The sequence below is a fragment of the Sus scrofa genome, chromosome 2, assembly GCF_000003025.6.
Source record: "Sus scrofa isolate TJ Tabasco breed Duroc chromosome 2, Sscrofa11.1, whole genome shotgun sequence".
Taxonomy (NCBI): domain Eukaryota; kingdom Metazoa; phylum Chordata; class Mammalia; order Artiodactyla; family Suidae; genus Sus; species Sus scrofa.
In genome coordinates, this window is record NC_010444.4 from 90593526 (window position 1) to 90612832 (window position 19307).

Below are 19307 nucleotides of genomic sequence, written 5' to 3' on the forward strand. Positions count from 1 at the left end.
ATAAGCTGTTCACAAAAACTATTCCCGATGGTACCCAACAGACTGATTTGAACGTTACAGATATTCAGTTGATAAGAGGGTAAAAGAAGCATATGTATGGTCTTTGATTTAAAGATTAGAGGAAGTATTAAGACTTCAGAGGTATCCATAGTATACCTTTGTGAATATGTGAGTCTGTTTACTTGGTCCTTTGCTGGTATTTCCATATATCAGTTCTCTCTAAAATACATTTGGGTCTTATTTGTTTTCTAAAATTCCTAGAGGCAATAAATGAACAGATAATTTAATTGCTACATGGTTACAAAGGAGAGAAGTTTGAATGTTTAAATTTCCCTTAGGAAGAAAATAGTATTTCATAGAGTGCTCTTCTGATACAGTAAGTGTACTAGTATAGATTTTTTAAAAAATCAAAATATTATTTTAGCAGTTTTAGATAGATACCAAGCACCACTTGTCAAGTGGATTACTAACTGACAATTTCTCTATCATACAATTTCACAGATGGAAAACCTTTAGCTCTGAAGGACCTATGGGAAAGAGTTCATGAGTGCTATAAGACACGGCTGCTGCAGGGACCATGGGACACAATTACCCAACAGGTTGGAGAGTATTTTCATTGTAGTATATGTGATTCTTCCCTTCTGCTCATCTTTTCTTTTTTTTCTTTTTAGTGACACACCTGTGTCATATGGAAGTTCCCACGCTTGGGGTCTAATGTGAGCTGTAGCCGCCAGCCAATAGCACAGCCACAGCAACACCAGATCCGAGCGGCGTCTGTAACCACAGCTCGCAGCAATGCCAGATCCTTAACCTACTGAGCGAAGACAGGGATCAAACCCACAACCTCATATTTCCTAGTTGAATTCGTTTCTGCTGCACCACAATGGGAACTCCTTTTCTTATTTCATTTCCTTATTTCTTTACAGATTTCAGTTCAGACAGTTTCCTTTAAAACATCTTCCTTGACCCAGGCTTGGTTTAGTCTCTGTTATAAGGCCTCATAGCACCCTATGATTTTCTTTCATAGTGCTTTTTACAAGTTGGCATAATTTCATAATTAAATAAAATTAATGTTGTGGAGTTTCATGGTGGCCTAGCAGTTAACGGTCTGATGGTGTCACTGCTGTGGCTCAGGTCACTGCTGTGGCATGGGTTTGATCCCTGGCCTGGGAACTTTTGCATGCTGCGGGTGCCACCAAAAAAAAAAAAAAAAAAAAAGTCTGTGTCTTTTTCATTGCATACACCAAGAAATAGATGATTTAGCTTGTGTCACCTATAATGCCTCAGAGTTTGACTCATAGGTGCATTTGCAAAAAAAATAATAATAATAACTTTTGATTGATAATGGGTTTGTAATAGTGATCTGAAAAAAGTTGAGAAAATAGATTTGTAAAAGTAGATATAAAGAGTAGATTTTAAAAAGTAGAGAAAAAAAGATTTGTCAATCATATGTCATTATTACTGCCTTGATAAAATCAGCAGTTAATTATTTTAGAAATTTAAAAATACTTATCACCTTGCAACCAATCATACTCTCTTTAAAAATAATTTTTACTTATATAAAAAATTTTGTTTTTTCCCATGCTCTGTTAAGTTTAATCAAAGCTTCCTTTTAAAATGACTTTATCAGCCATTAGAATTTTTATGCCCTCTTATGTGTTTGATCATAATATGACAGTTTACCTCCCAATCAACTTAAGCATCTTAGCATCTCATAAGTAGTTCTTTGACAATGACTGCAAATGACCATTTTTTAAGTTTTAATTGAGGACAAAACTAGGTTTAAGTGTATGTATCTTTCACACTGCCCCTCAAATTAATCCTCTTCTTTCCCTTCCCACTGTCACCTTCCTTGGTCAAGCCCTGTCATCTCACCTAGAACAATTAGTAAATCCTCCTGCCTTTGACCTTCTGCTTCTTTCCTCCCTGTCCCTTCCCATAGTCACATCTTCCTAACCACACTGTACTTATCTTACCCATGTGTAAACCCACAGTAGCTCTCCTAGGGCCGATGGCATGTGGTCTAAATGCCTCTCCTGAGTTTCACTGGGTACCATTCCCTGAATCCAACCTGCTCCTTTAAGCTTAGCTCCTACACCTCCATACTAACAATCTCAGCTTCTGCCAAACATGGCTATTCATCTCCCTGAACCATCTTGTTGCAGTTTCTTGGAATTCTTTCCAGGTTTAATGCTTTCCCTGTTACCTTTGTTCTATCTTCATATTTCTTCTTCAGCCTTTTACATGTTCCTTTCTCGGAAACCACTTCAGCTCACAAAAACGGCCCGCTTTAAAAATCCCAGTTCTGCAGCCCAGGCATGAGTGGTTGCTGTGAAGAAGGATAATATAATGAGATATATGTGAAAATTCATCATAAAGATTTTTGGCAAGAGCATTTTATTTTATGCAAAGTGTTTTAGATTAACCTTTAAATATGTCAGGGTGAGCACTATGTGTTTCAACTTCCATTGTCTTGTCAGTGACCACAAACTGTCCAAAAATATGTACTGTAGAGTCAGAATCTACAGGACCAAGAAAATGTTTGGTTGTGAGAGTCAAGGAAGATAGCAAAGGATAGAGGGAGGAAGCATCCAAAAATATATGTATTTAACTTTGTCTTTTTTCTCTGGTCCTTCTCAATTACATTCTGCATTTTGCACCTGAGCCCGATTCTCTTTTTCTTTTTCTTTTTTTTCTGTCACTGGCAGCCCTATTATTAATCTCCTCAGTGCAAACCTATAGCACAATCCTTGGTGGTCTATGTCATTGTGGGTTTTAATTCTACATGTTTTTGTTCTGACATATGACATATGAACAAAATTTTGAACTCAACCGTATTTTCTTAGTTTCCTAATTATGTTGCCAATAGATTTGGTTCCATTGATAGAATTTCTAACTCATTAAACCAACCACATGAACCAATCTGTATGTTGATAGTTTTTAATGGAATTGACTAATGTCTTTCAGTTTATATACAGGCATTTAATCATTACACTGACAGCCTGGTGGTGAACCATCTTTTTCCTACTTGTCAGAGTATGGTATTAATGATCAAATCCTATCATAAGAAGCATTACTCTCTCAATACCAAGTATGAGGCCCACTTACTGGGAGAGATATTTGATAGGAGCAAAGTAAACGTAACTGTAACATTTAGGTGTTCTTTGGGGATTTGTCTTATTGGTATTGATCTGTGGACAGGTATCTCTACTTTTGATAACATACATTATTTAAGCATTAGAGTTGCTCATCACAGTGTGTGTCTAGGCACTGAAGACCTAGCAAGGGAAATGCATTTGGTGCCACTGTACTACCTTGGTATTTGAAAGTCATTATGAATGTTTACTTTGGAGGACTTAGCTTTTAATCCCAGTGTAGTTAATGGGTTGGTATTTACATCCTCTTATTCACTTGAGATCTTTGAGAGAGTATGTCCTCATTTTTGTAAGGCCCTATGTGGAAGGAAAAAAGGGTGTCCTCAGTGCTGTGAAGGGGAGGGTGTGATACAGCACTGGGCGAAATGAGCTGATAGAATATTGGTGGCACCAAATAGGAGACACTGTTTCACAGAATTATACTAAAGAACCATTAGCTTGCAGACCGAACATGATAATAATGTCCTGTCCTCCAGAGTTGCTTAAAAACAAAAGCAGCCTTTGCATAATGTAAAATGCATTTCACTTCATTTTCAGGCTTGATTGTGCTCATATAGTTTGTTGCTCTTCATCTTTAGTAATCACACTTCTGTTCTCTCAGCATTTGTCTTGATGATAAGGACCTATTCATGTCAGACATGAACCCTCTCTTTTGAAGACAAGCCACTCATGAATCTCATACATTTGATTATGGTGATTACTTACCTGCTTTTGTCCGATATTACGGACCTATGTATCATATCAGCTGTGCAGCCTAATGAAGAACTTCCAGAAGAAAGTGAACAGATGCCTAGGTTGGATCTGCCTAAATTGGTGCAGCAAATGTTATAACAATGATGATGGGAAGGTGTGAGCTGTATGTTTTAGGTAAAGAATTCCTGTAATCTTGACATGGGCTATAAAATCAGAAGATAAGAAATCATATCTTCAATTTTGCTTGAAGATATGTGTGTTTATGTATGTGAGTCTGTAGGGGTCAGATAAGTAATTTTTCCTTACTGTCTTCCTTTTTAAAAAATTATATTATGGAAATTATAAACATCTACAAAAGTTGAAATAATAGTATAATTCACTTACAAACTTTGACCAAGGTTAGTTTGGTATCTCACCCAATCTGTAATTTTTTGGTAGCAAATCCTAGACAAGATATTATCCATAAATATTTAAGTACATATCTCTAAAAGACAAGGGCTCTACACAAATGATTATAGCAGCTTTAATAGTAAGAGCCCACATGGAAACAACTCTGAAGTCCACAGAGTGGATGGTTAAACAAACCGGTACATCCTTACCACGGATACTACTCAGCAATACAAAGCGCCCAACTATTGAAACACTTGGCAACCTGGATGAATTTCCAGAGAATTAGTTAGTGCAAAAAGTCAGCCCCCAAAAGTTACATAGTATATGATCCCATTTATTTGACTTTTTTTTTTTTTTTAAATGGCTGCACCCATGGAATATAGAAGTTCCTGGGCCAGGGATTGAATCCCAGCCTCAGTTGCAACCCCAGATGCTGTATTCGGATTCTTAACCCACTGCACCATAGCAGAACTCCTATCTAACAGGAAATAAAAAAATTATAGATTGGAGAATAAATTACAGTTATCAGAGATTAGAAGGGGGTTATGGGTGAGAGGGAAGTGAGCGTGGTTATAAAAGGCAACTAGGGAACCTTGTGGCAATGGAAAGATTCTGTATCTGACTGCATCGATGTCCATGTCCGTATCTTGGTTGTGATAATGTACTATAGTTTTGCAAGATGTTACCATTGGGGGGACCTGAGTGAAGGGTATGAGTGATCTCTTTGTATCATTTCTTTCAACTGCTTGTGAATCCACATTTATCTCAAAATTTATTTTTAAAAGGTAAGGATTCTTTTAAAAGCATAACCACAATTGTACTAGCACAACTAAAGTTGTTAATAATTTCTTAATATCATTAAATAAGCATGTGCTTAAGTTTCTCCAGTTGTTTCTTCCTCCCACCCTTCCTTGCTTTATTTATTTATTTATTTATTTATTTATTTATTTATTTATTTTGGTCTTTTTGCCATTTCTTGGGCCGCTCCTGCGGCATATGGAGTTTCCCAGGCTAGAGGTCTAATCAGAGCTGTAGCCACCAGCCTACACCAGAGCCACAGCAACGTGGGACCCGAGCTGTGTCTGCAACCTACACCACAGCTCACGGCAATGGCAATGCCGGATTCTTTAACCTACTGAGCAAGGCCAGGGATCAAACCTCGCAACCTCATGGTTCCTAGTTGGATTCGTTAACCACTGCGCCACGACAGGAACTCTGCTTTTTTTGTTTTTAAATATAGCTTCTTTGAATCAGGATCCAAATAAGGTTTATACAAAATGGTTAATGTCTCTTAAGACTTTTGAAACTAAGATTCTCTTTCCTTCCTCTCTCTTTTCCTCATAGGTTTTGTTAAAAAAAAATGGTCGTTTGTATTTGCAGCATATGCAGCCTGGATTTTTTTTTCCCCTTAATTATATCTTTGTAGTATTTACTGTGTTCCTCCCTTTTTTTTTTTTTTTTTTTTTTTTTTTTGTCTTTTCTAGTGCCGCACCGGTGGCATGTGGAAGTTGCTAGGCTAGGGGTCTAATCGGAGCTGTAGCCGCCGGCCTATGCCACAGCCACAGCAACGCGGGATCCGAGCCGTGAGCCACGTCTGTGACCTACACCACAGGTCAGGGCAACGCAAGATCCTTAACCCACTGAGCGAGGCCAGGGATCAAACCTCGCAACCTCATGGTTCCTAGTCAGATTCGTTAACCACTGCACCACGAGGGGAACACCCTCCCTATTTTTTATGTACGCTCAGATCTGGAAGCTCGATCAGATTTAGTTTTTTTTTTTTTATGGCAAGAATACTTTATCAGTGATTCTGAATACTTTTATGAGGAGGCATATAATATTTGGTTATCACTTTTTTGTGTGATGTTAGCAGCAATTGATGATTATTGCCTAGCCCATTAATTCATTATAGGGTTTGCAAAATCGTGATGTTCTAGTTATATCATTCGTTATTTATTAGCTGAACTACTACAGTTTCCCACACTAGCTTAGTTACTTGAGGTGTACTTTCTACACACAAGGCAGGATAAATGCTTGATTCTTTCTCTTTATGTTCTAGCTTTCAAGATGATGAGTTGTTTCTCTAGCATCCTCCAGAGGTAACCAAGAAAGTTTTTAAATTTTTTTAATTATGGTTGATTTACAGTGTTCTGTCAATTTCTGCTGTACAGAAAAGTGACCCAGTTTTATAAATATATATATATGTATTCTTTTTCTCACATTATCATGCTCCATCACAAGTGACTAGATATAGTTCCCTGTGCTATTTCATTGCTTATCCACTCTAAATGCAATAGTTTGCATCTATTAACCCCAAACTCCCAGTCCATCTCACTCCTTCCCTCTCCCCTTTGACAACCACAAATCTGTTCTCCATTAGTTTGTTTCTTTTCTGTATATAGGTTCATTTTGTCATATATTAGATTCCAGATATAAATGATATCATATGGTATTTGTCTTTCTCTTTCTGACTTACTTCACTTCGTATGAGTCTCTAGTTCCATCCATTGTTGCTGCAGATGGCATTATTTTGTTCTTTTTATTGCTAGGTAGTACTCCATTGTGTCTACATACCACATCTTCTTAATCCATTCATCTGTTGATGGACATTTAGGGTAGTTTCCATGTCTTGGCTATTGTGAATAGTGCTGCAGTGAACATAGGAGTGTATGTTATCTTTTTAAAGGAAAGTTTTGTCTGGGTATATGCCCAGGAGTGGGATTGCTGGGTCATATGGTAACACTATATTTAGTTTTCTGAGGTACCTCTAAGTTTAAAAAGCGATCATGCAACTGAATAGACATTTCTCCAAAGAAGGCACACAGATGGCCATTAAGCACATGAAAAAATGCTCAACATCACTAATTATTAGAGAAATGCAAATCAAAACTACAATAAGGTACCACTTCAAGTGGTCAGAATGGCCATCATTAGTAAGTCTATAAATAACAAATGCTGGAGAAGGTATGGAGAAAGGGAACCCTCATACATTGTTGGTGGGAATGTAAATTGGTACAACTACTATGGAAACAGTATGGGGGTACCTCAAGAAAGTTTTTTTTTTAATGATAATAAATCATGGATGTAAATGTTTTATGCATTTCAGTTCATTCTAATGATTATATTTACTGATGCTTAATTTATCTCATCTTTGACCAGTAAACATTTCTGAGTTATCTCTAACTTATTTTGATACAACCCAAATAGCTTTGATGGCTTCTTGCTTTTTGATATGACAAGTTGTTGCACATTCAAATTGTGCAGTTCCTGCCTAGACTTGGCATCATCTATCTTCCAAGGAGGCTTGCTTCCTTTTAGAGCCTTTATCTAAGTGCTGCACCAGAGTAGATTTAGCTAACTTTGGGCACCACCACTGTATGACCTTGGGCAAATTACAAAAACTCTCTGTGTCTTATTTTTCCATTAGAGATAATGGCAACATCTACATAGATTTGGTGGGAAGACTAATAAAGAGTGTTGTATACAAAACATCCTGTGTCCTTTCAGATATATTCTGAAGGTACATTGTTTTCTGATTTTACATGTCTGGGGAGGGCTGTCTGAGTACTAGTGAATGAATGGGATTAGGTGAAAGAAGTAGAAAGAAACTCAATGACTATTCTTCCCATGTGACCCCACACAAGTACTGTGAGAGAGTTGGACTAGGAGGAGCTGCATACACATTTTGCATGTTCCAAATACCACTGATTTAATTTTGAAGACTTTAGCATGTATAAAACATGCAAAGGTATGATAATTAATTTCAGTGAGTTTTTATTATAGTTCCATGATAAATCTCTCAGGGTGAAAAAACAAAATCAAAGCACAACAAAAAATAAAACTCCTTAGGTACTTTTTGGTGAATAGATTGTCTTTGACTCTCAATGATGCAGGAAGTTGCTGGTTAAGAATTTGTAAATAATGAAGCTTGATATGTTGCCTGGTGATTTGTAATGATGGCAGATAAACTGATGATTTAATTGTGCTTCCTCTAGTAATAATCCTAAGCACTCAAGTGAAGTTCCAGTGATTGGCTTTCTTCTGAACTCAGTCTCCCTGGAGTCTTTAGGCATCTCTTTTACACAACATCCGATAACTGACTTTTAACTGTTCCTATTTTAAATAATACAAATCAATTAAAACACACAGCTGTTTAACAAACTCCTCAGTGTTGGTATAGGTCTCGGTGGGTATTTCCTGATGGCTCATAATGACATCAATTTAGTGCACCTGGTAGGATCAGTGTGAACTGGAAGTGGCTTAATTCTTAAATGACAAGAAAATTAAGAAGCCTTTATGGATTGCTGCTGCTGCTGCTGCTTCAGAATCACTGCCAGCTCCATTGCTGGCTCTTCCATGATGGAGTTTTGTTTAAATTGGACTGCAGATATCATGTGATTATTTTCTCAATAATTTGCTGCTAATTTTTGATTCTGAGTTTCTAGGTGTTCGCTCTGGACTTTAATTTATCACCTTCCGGAGTAGGTTTATAGTGCCACAGTAAATGTATCTACCTTGCAGACTTTTTGTAGAAACCTTCAGTGTTTTAAAAGTATTCGGTAATTCCATCACACTTCCCTGTCTTTGGAGAGTGAAATATGAGTCATTGTTGTAGGTCACTTTCTTTGTTATCCTAGTGCAATGACAACAGTGATATTTTCCTTTGTCCCTGTTAGTAAGTATTTTTAGATTGTTGATCTGGACATGCACTGGGACTTTCTCTCTCTCTCTTTTTTTTTTTTTTTTTTTTGTCTTTTTAGGGCTGAACGCATGGCATATGGAAGTTGCCCAGCTAGGGGTTGAATTGGAGCTGTAGCTGCCAGCCTACACCACAATCACAGCAATGCAGCATCCAAGCCACCTCTGTGACCTACACCACAGCTCACAGCAATGCTGGATCCTTAACCCACTGAACAAGGCTGGGGATTGAACCCGTTTCTTCATGGATGCTAGTTTGGTTCCTTACTACTGAGCCACACCAGGAACTCCTGCATTGGGACTTTTAATATTTTTTGAATGCTGATGCTGTGGATTTCATACATTGTCAGAGTAACTGACTTTCCATATTCATTTTTTTATCAATTCAGAAGTATCCTCTGTCACTCACACTCTATTGTGCTTTTCTTGTTTTGAGGTAAAAAATATATTTTTATAAGCTTTGTTTGTTTCTCAGGCTTTCTTTACATTAAGAAGTATATGGGAGTTCCCATCGTGGCGCAGTGGCTAACAAATCTGACTAGGAACAATAAGGTTGCAGGTTCGATCCCTGGCCTTGCTCAGTGGGCTAAGGATCTGGCGTGGCCGTGAGCTGTGGCATAGGTCGAAGACACAACTCGGATACCGAGTTGCTGTGGCTCTGGTGTAGGCCGGTGGCTACAGCTCCCATTAGACTCCTAGCCTGGGAACCTCCATATGCCATGAGTGTGGCCCTAGAAAAGGCAAAAAGACAAAAAAAAATCAAAATAAATAAATAAAAATTATAGGATTTTCTAAGGAATGTACAGATGTATGTGTGACTGGGTCATGTTGCTATACAGTAGAAAACTGACAGAACACTGTAAACCAGCTATGATGGAAAAAATAAAAATCATTAAAAAAAAGAAGTGTATGAAAGTTTTTTCTCATTACCTTTGACTAAATTAATTTTTGTCTCAGAATTTCTTTGGCTTTCCATCCTGGAGTATCTTCGAAAATCTTAACTTCATACTAAATGCTATTTAGGCATTAGTATAATATTACTTTCTCCTTTAGCTTTTAGTTATTAATTTCCAAGAGGTTTTGTTTTATTCTATTTTAATGAGAGTTTAAAGCTTAAAAACTTAAATGTAAGGCAAGACACTATCAACTCCTAGAAGAGAACATAGGCAAAACATTTTCTGACATCAACCTTAGAAATGTTTTCTTAGGTCAGTCTCCCAAGGCAACAGAAATAAAAGCAAAAATAAACCAGTGGGACCTAATCAAACTGACAAGCTTTTGCATAGCAAAGGAAACCATTAAAAAAAAAAAAGAGAAAAAAGAAAGACAACCTACAGAATGGTAGAAAATAGTTTCAAATGATGCAACTGGCCAAGTCTTAATCCCTAAAATATGCAAACAACTTATACATCTCAACAGCAAAAAAACCAACAACCCAATTGAAAAGTGGACAAAAGATCTGAATAGACATTTCTCCAAAGAAGATATACAGATGGCCAACAAGCTCATGAAAAAATGCTCAACATCACTGATTATTAGAGAAATGCAAATCAAAACTACTATGAGATAGCACCTCACACCAGTCAGAATGGCCATCATTAATAAGTCCACAAACAACAAATGCTGGAGAGAGTGTGGAGAAAAGGGAACACTCCTGTGCTGTTGGTGGGAATGTAAATTGGTACAACCGCTGTGGAAAACAGTCTGAAGGTACCTCAGAAAACTAAATATAGGACTACCATATGACCCAGCAATCCCACTTCTGGGCTAATATCCAGACAAAAATTTCCTTGAAAAAGATACATATACCCCTATGTTCACTGCAGCACTATTCACAATAGCCAGACTCAGAAACAACTTAAATGTCCATCAACAGATGAATGGATTAAGATGTGGTATATATACACAATGGAATACTGCTTAGCCATAAAAAGAACAAAATAACGTCATTCACAGTAGCATGGATGGAACTAGAGACTCTTATATGAAGTGAAATAAGTCAGAAAGACAAATACTATATGGTATCACATATCTGGAATCTAATATATGGCACAAATGAACCTTTCCACAGAAAAGAAATGCATGGACTTGGTGAACATACTTGTGGTTGCCAAGGGGGAGGGAGAGGGAGTGGGATGGACTGGGAGTCTGGGGTTAATAGGTGCAAACTATTGCATTTGCAGTGGATAAGCTATGCGATCCTGCTGTATATCACTGGGAACTATATCTAGTCACTTGTGATGGAGCATGATAATGTGAGAAGAAGAATGTGTGTGTGTGTGTGTGTGAGACTGGGTCACTTTGCTGTACAGTAGAAAAGTGATAGAACACTGTAAACTAATTATAATGGAAAAAATAAAAATCATTTAAAGAAGTAAGAGTTTAAGATACATAAGTAAATGAGTAATGTATTTCCTGTAAGTAACCAGATTATTCTGGTATATTTGAGTTTTATTTCTTTAAACTGGAATTTTTTTCACTAGGTAATAAAAAGAAGAGACTAGTTAGTTAATGTTCTTGGTCATCTATTTATCTGGTTGAGTAGAATATTGCTTAGCTTTTTACCGTCAAAGTTGAACTTTTGACTGAGCACATACCCTGGATTAATATAAGGACTTACATTAAAGAATTTTCCAGCATTTCATTGATCCATAGAACTTTTATTACTAAAAAAGGAGCAGCTTATAAATGTGAAAATAAAATACCATTTAAAATATTTAATAATTAATTTTAATATTACTCATCTTAGCACATTTCATTTTGATAATTACCTACCATCAATTTTTAATTTTTAATAAACATCTTAGTTCCAAAACTTCAAGTTTGAGGAATATTTATATTCTCATTTCCATTTTTGAGAAAAAGGTTATTGGTGGGTGGTAAAGCAGCAGCTAGAGGCAGGTAGACAAGCCTGGGAGAGCAGAAGGGGGCAGGCCCAGGACCCAAAGGGTGGAAGATATACTCTGCAGACAGGCTTTTCCAGATGCCTGTAAGGGTATAAGTTTCCTAAGAAAGATGCTATTTGTTTCACCTTATTTTTGGCGCAATGGTTGCTGCATATTCCTATTTTACGATGCAATTATTTCATTTTTCTTTTTTCATTCTACTTCCTACCCCCTTCACCTTCTCTTTTCACCTGTTGTTTTCCTGGTTCTTTTCCGTGTCAGCTGTCAGATTCCCCATATTACATCTGTGGTTTGTATTTCATAGTTTAAAATTTGGCCCATAAATATAGATAATACTAAAATATATAAAGGGTGTAGGCAAGTTATTACGGTAACTGCATGCTGATGTTATTTTCTCAGTATATTAATTCATTTATACTTCCCTCTGTCCGGTCTGAATTTCAGAAATATTTAAAGTGGTATATATACGTACACTTAAATATAATATCAATACGTATACTGTGAACATAAAAGCATGTGAATAAGAACTAAGTGATGGAGGACAGTTTTACAGAAAACCTAGTCTAAGGGACATTTCTGAGCTTTCTAGAACACAAATAACAAAAAGGGAAAACCAATTAAATACATGGTTTCATTCTGTTATAGAAGGAAGCAGACAAGTTTATCCAGAAAGACAAACTTTTTTCTTATGTTAAATTTTATGAAGGTAATTTTACAAATACGAAAAAAATTATCTCTTTTATAGGTACTACTTAAATCCAGCTTTAGGAGATGGGAAGGGAGGAATGTTCAGTTGCAGTCGTGCTTCAGAGCTATAGCAATATTCTGTGTGTGCAGGTTAACACTGTAAAGGCCCTTAGTAGCAGCTTACTGTTCAGATTCAGCCTATAAATATATTTTGAGTGCTTGGAGAGTTTTTTGGACTAGGTATGTGCTCTGTAGTTAACCATGGTCACTTCCCCTTCCTATCAGCTTGTACTCTATTTCACTTATTTTGCCTGCCTGTCTTTTAAGTTCAGTTTGCCTATTCCTATACTGATAACAACATACAAAGAAAAAAGAGTTTAGAGATTCCGCATGATTCTGAATGTATGAATCTCAGTACATATCTTGGACTGTCCTCAAATAAAAGTGCTATCATGTGAGCTTAAAATTTTTTAATAACTTATTTTTTCTGACCAAAAGTAATTCACATTGATAATTTTTAATAAAACACACAATAGAATAGCATAAAGAAAAATAAAAATTATTCAACCTATAAACATTATAAATAAAATACATGTGAAACATAAATTTATAAACATTATAAATTACCACTATTAACCTTCCAGTACATAGCTTTCTAGAAACATTATATGTTTTTTCATATGATTGTTAAATATATATTCACACATATATATTATTGTTTTTTTTCTTTTTGTCTTTTAGGGCCACACCTGCAGCACATGGAGGTTCCCAGGCTAGGGGTCGAATTGGAGCTACACGTGCCGGCCTTCACCACATCCACAGCAACGCAGGATCTGAGCTGTGTCTGCGACCTACATCACAGCTCGTGGCAATGCCAGATCCTGAACCCACTGAGCAAGGCCAGGGATTGAACATGCAACCTCATGATTCCTAGTTGGATTCGTTTCTGCTGTGCCACTGCAGGAACTCCACACATTTATATATTATGTATAAATATACACAAACACAAATAGGATAGCACTAGGCACTTGGGTTTTGAAATTTACATCACAGATATCTTTTCATGCCAATATTTATTTATGTATTTATTTTTTGCTTTTTAGGGCCTCACCCATGGCATATGGAAGTTCCCAGGCTAGGGGTCGAATCAGAGCTACAGCTGCTGGAGTACTCCACAGCCACAGGAATGTGGGATCTGAGCTGCATCTGCAACCTACACCGCAATGCTGGATCCTTAACCCCTAGCAAGGCCAGAGATTGAACCCACATCCTCATGTATACTTGTTGGACTCATTACCACTGAGCCACAGATAAATATAAAATTTATTTATATTTATATAAATCAAATATAAATTTAAATACATCTAAATTTTCCTTTTAGTATCTACACAGAATTCCATTTTAAAGCAAGTACCATAATTGTTTTATCCAGTTTTATGTTGTGGACATTGAGTTCTTTTCCAATTGTTTGTATTTTAAACAGTTCCTAAGTGAACATGCTTGTACCTACAATTTATGCAGTTGTCAGATTATTTCTTTGTAATAAATTTTTAGAAGTGGAATTTCTGAGTCAATAAGTATTCATTTTTAAATATTTTGTTAGAGAGTCCCATTGTCAATTTCAGAGAAGATGTCCTAACTCCTCCTACCATCAGTATATTAGAGAACCCTTTGTCCATAATTGTTCTTTTTAATTTGTTACAGTCTGATGTCAGCTAGGCTTCTGATTGGAGCCATGTATCCAACAAGTGAACACCTAAGTTATGAACCAAATGTGGTTTTTCTTGCACTTGATTAGCACATACATTTTAGACACTGGGGGAGTTGATATATGGTCTGAATTAAAGGGTCTGATTTGCATTCTTGCCAAGACTGAGCATTCTTTCTGCTGTCCAAAAGCGCCTGTATGCATGCCTGCGGGCAGGGCTGAGGCTTTTCTTTGTAAGCTATATTAATTTTGCACAAATGATTGAGCAAAACTCTATGGAAGCACAGAAGTCCTGCTCCATAAACATGGAAGATAGGCTCTTGGATGGCAAGATTTTTTTTTTTTTTTTTTTTTTTTTTTTTGTCTTTTGTCTTTTTGTCTGTTGTTGTTGTTGTTGCTATTTCTTGGGCCGCTCCCACGGCATATGGAGGTTCCCAGGCTAGGGGTTGAATCGGAGCTGTAGCCACCGGCCTACGCCAGAGCCACAGCAACGCGGGATCCGAGCCGCGTCTGCAACCTACACCACAGCTCACGGCAACGCCGGATCGTTAACCCACTGAGCAAGGGCAGGGACCGAACCCGCAACCTCTTGGTTCCTATTCGGATTCGTTAACCACTGCGCCACGACGGGAACTCCATGGATGGCAAGATTTTTGTGAGCTGGAGTTATGTCATCCACCTCACCCAGAAAACAAGACTCGAGTGGGATTTTTGATTGAGTAAAACTGTATTGGAGCAGGCCTTCCAGGATGAGGTAACTATTAATACACCCCCCTCCAAACAATAAAGGGGTTGGCATTTCAAATACTTTCAAAATACCATCCATTTGGGTCCTAAAAAATGTCTTCTAAAACTGACAAATTTGATTTTGGCATAGTTGTGCTTGAGCTGTTCCTCTTGGCAGTAATTGGCTGCAAGATTAATGTATTCTTTAAGTAGAACCAGGTCATCACCATATAGATGGGTGCTTGTCTTTCTGTTTGCTGTTACAGGAAATCAAGTACTCACTTCTGAAAGCTCTATGAAATTGGAAATGAATTTAAAAGTGTGGGGCATGAATGCTACTCTATTATATAACCTTTTAAGATTAGAATTTATCTTGTCTAAAGGTTTTTCAGTAACAATAGCTTCCACTTAGGAAGCATTTCCAAAGTGCCAAGTATTCTTTTAAATACTTTACACATTATTTCACTTAATTTCCTGAAGACCCATATTAGGCTGATTCTGTTCTCTACATTTTAGAGAAAATGAATTGAAGCATGAGAACATCAGATAACATGCTGGTAGTCAAACATCTATTTAAGTGACAAAACCAGAATTTGAACTCATGTTCATGAACTCGTGAGTTTGAGAGTTCTATTCTTAACCACTATGGTTTCATTCCTTCCACAGTATATATCATATTCTCATGATGTTATCACATTAAAGGTAGGTTAAAGTAGATCTGATCCATTTTGGGGTCATGGACCTCTTTGAGGATCAGATGAAAAGTCCAGGACCTTTTCCTAGACACACACAATTTTGCAACCCTAATGAAGGAGGACATTGAAATCTTTAGAATTTATAGTGGCTGTAGTGGATTAGAACTCAACAGCTGTTTCCCCACTCTCCTTCTCTTGTTCCCTTCCTTTACTGCAGACACAGGAAAGTTAAAATGTAATTCTTCATCTCACTCTTGTAGACAGGCCTGAATTTGATTTAGGTTCATCATTTTGGTTGCATTTGTGCAGGATTTGGAAGACAGAAGTACTAGAGGCTATACTTTGTTGGGAGTCCTGTGGATCGTGAAGGTTATCTGTGCGGCTTCAACATCCAGGCACTAGCTCTGGGTGTGCCAAGAGGCAGCAGATGGGGCAGCCATTTTGCTGGTATGAATTGCAGCAAATGTGATGTACCCCTGGAGGTGGCCACAGTAGAGGCAAGTTTCTGATCAAGGGGGTGGAATTGAGATTCTAGAACGGCAGATTCCTGACCTGAAAAGAGGTGTTATGTCCCATGGTCTCTAGTTCTCCAGGTGGCTTTGGGAATTGTTTCTGGAAAGTCACATAGAATTTGTTTATTCAGCCCTCCCAGTGCGGGCTTCAGTTATACAGAGGAGATTCTGGTTTTTGCAACTGAACTTTGACTGATACAGTATTACATGGCTGGGCCAGAGGATAGTTTTTTCAACAGATTGGGAGTTGGGCTCTGAAGTCGGAAACATTTGGGTTCTTACTCATGTTCCACTTATTAGCAGTGTGACTGAGGGAAAATTATTTGACATTTCACCTTTCTCTTTTGCAAAATGGGACATTAATGGGAATCAGTTTCTATATGGGGACTGTTAAAAGGACTACTCCATTGGGTTGTTGTGAGAATTATGTGAGTTAGTGCATGTGATGCGCCTAGCATAATGACTGGCATGTAGTTGATGCTAAGAATGTGAATTTATTAATGTCACTAACCTGTAAATACTGTGAAGAAGAAAAGCAGTGGGCAGAATTTCTGTATTAAATAAAATACAGCACTGCAGTGGTCCGTAGAATAATTGGTGGGCTTCAATTTCCTACAATGGTATATTCACAGGCTCAAAGTGGTAGCTAATATTGAGAAGAAAGCCAGTACAGAGTACTTAGGGGTCATATTAGCTTAGTTAACTAGATAAAGTCTTTTGTGGTTCTCATTCAAAGAGCATTCAAAAAATTCTGGTAGTGAATCTCCTTCCTCAGGAGAGACCTTCAGCTTTAGATGGCTATTTCAACATGCTGGTCTTTTTTTTTTTTTTTAATGTTATTTATTTATTTACTTATTTTTTTTTTTAATATGATGAGGTTGGCAAATCAGGGAAAGAATGTCCTAAGGCTGAAAGAACAGAAGTATCCCATCTAGCCCATAAGTAGAAACCATCTCCACAGTGCTTCTTCCTGGGCTACACCATGAGCAGTTACATTTTATAATCTGTAGTGGTTACTGGGCCTATGTCTAAACCTACAGCATCACACTGACATATAGAAATGTCTCATTTCCAATACATCTGGAATTGATTTTTTTAAAATTTTTAAAGAAAGAAGTAATTCTGAGAATAAATTTTTAAAAATTGCTAGATATATGTAGTTCCCGTCGTGGCACAGTGGTTAACGAATCTGACTAGGAACCATGAGGTTGCGGGTTCGATCCCTGCCCTCGCTCAGTGGGTTAAGGATCTGGCGTTGCTGTGAGCTGTGGTGTAGGTTGCAGACACGGCTCAGATCCCGCGTTGCTGTGGCTCTGGCATAGGCCGGTGGCTACGGCTCCAATTAGACCCCTAGCCTTCGAATCTCTATATGCTGTGGGAGCGGCCGTAGAAAAGGCAAAAAGACATAAATAAATAAATAAATAAATAAATAAATAAATAAATAAATAAATAAAATAAAGGAAAAAAATTGCTAGATCTAAGAAAGTGAAGTGGATATTAAGGCTTCTTTCCCAGTATCATTAAAAGGTAAGGAAACACAGTTCAGGTATAATTTGTTCAATTATACTGAATAGCCAACAAGGCTAACTAAATTTAAAAATAAGTGTTCTTTATTTATGGGCAAAATATGCCTAAGAATTTTGCACTGTTTGTGCAGTAAAAACATAACTGTTTCATCAAATTGCTGAAATGTCCTCAGCATTGTGCTAGAAATCGTGGCAAAGCCAGAGGACATACAGGGTATTTACCTGAGTAGAAAATGTGTGTCATATATTGAAAAGAGAATGGAAATATGCATGGATTCTGTGATATAAACCATTTGCTGGTGAAAGGAGTTAAATTGAATACATGTCTAAGTAGCTTCCTCTAATCAATATCCTCCTTTCCATCAGGCTTTTTCCCCATCCCCACTCCCACTCCCAGCCTTAGTCAAGTAGTCTTTACTAGCAGAGAATGCAGTGGCTTGTCCCTTACACCCTCACACTGCTATTCAGGCAGGTTTTTCAAACTTAGACTTGTTAATCTACAGCCAGTGGGGAACTCCACAAAAGGACATCCACAGTCAATGTCTTAGACCTTGGAAAGTTGCTTAGGTAAGCTGTTTAAAGGTTCCTAAAGCTTTCCTCTTCCCCCTTGCTTTGAAGGTGGTCATATGATCAAATTAATTGTAAACAGACGTTAAAGTCGACAATGTTTTTAAGAGTCCTGTAAAGTGATCACTTTTAATCCTCCAAAGTCCATCTCCTAGATAGAAATAATCAACAAATTGTGATTATTTTCCACATTTTATTTGAATTTCTTCACAGGCATGTTTGACACCAGTGTCACCACTGGGAAAGGCTAAATGATCAGTAGTGCTGGTTTCTTGAATATGTGAATGATATTTCCCCTTGGATTTTGATTTAAGTTACTACAAATTTGACTATTTTCTCCATTGATCAAAATGGCTATCATTAAAATGTATATATGTATGTGTGACTGGGTCACCTTGCTGTACAGTAGAAAACTGACAGACCAGCTTTGATGGAAAAAATAAAAATCATTAAAAAAAAATGGCTATCACTGTGACTGTGGACCATATAGAAACAGACTTCTCAAACTAGGTCTTTCTTCTACTGATGGAGCTTTGATCAAATGATTATCATTTTGTATACTCCAATCTCCTAAAATTTTTGTGTCAGCTAACTGGGGTTTCACACAGGGTTTAGGGAAGCCCCATGTATGAATGAGGGTCTCTTGAGGCTATTGTGTGTATGTGTGAAGGCGTGTGCGAGGGGTTGAGGGGACAAATTTGGAAGCAGCCAAGTAAGGTAGATGGGTCTTTGGAGCCCTGCATCTTACTGAAGTCAAAGCACCTCCACTTTCTTCTGATTTTTGGTTCCTTTTAAGATTTTATTTGCAAAAAGTTTTCCACTGCTTTAAAATGTTTGAAAATGTCTGAGCTAAGCTAGAGAACATATTGGCCAGATATAATTCAAAAGACTGTCAAGTTAAAGCTAGACAACTAACATTGCTTTGTTCCTTGACAGGGAGAGTTTTGGATATGTCAGATCTATCTTTTGAGGGAGTTTAATCAGGAATATGTAAGTCCATATTGGTTCCAGCAGGTTGCTCAGGAAACAATCCTTTTGGTCTTA

The 19307-nt window shown here is 37.3% G+C and overlaps 1 protein-coding gene across 3 annotated transcripts in view; it reads left to right on the top strand.

Moving 5' to 3' along the window:
* Positions 1–19307, top strand: part of ATG10 (autophagy related 10) — a 228589-nt gene that overhangs the window by 156731 nt on the left and 52551 nt on the right. For 2 of the 3 annotated variants that reach the window (XM_005661528.3, XM_005661529.3), the window contains exon 5: positions 502–599. In XM_005661528.3, the coding sequence (XP_005661585.2) occupies positions 502–599 (98 nt within the window). 3 annotated transcript variants of the gene reach the window in all.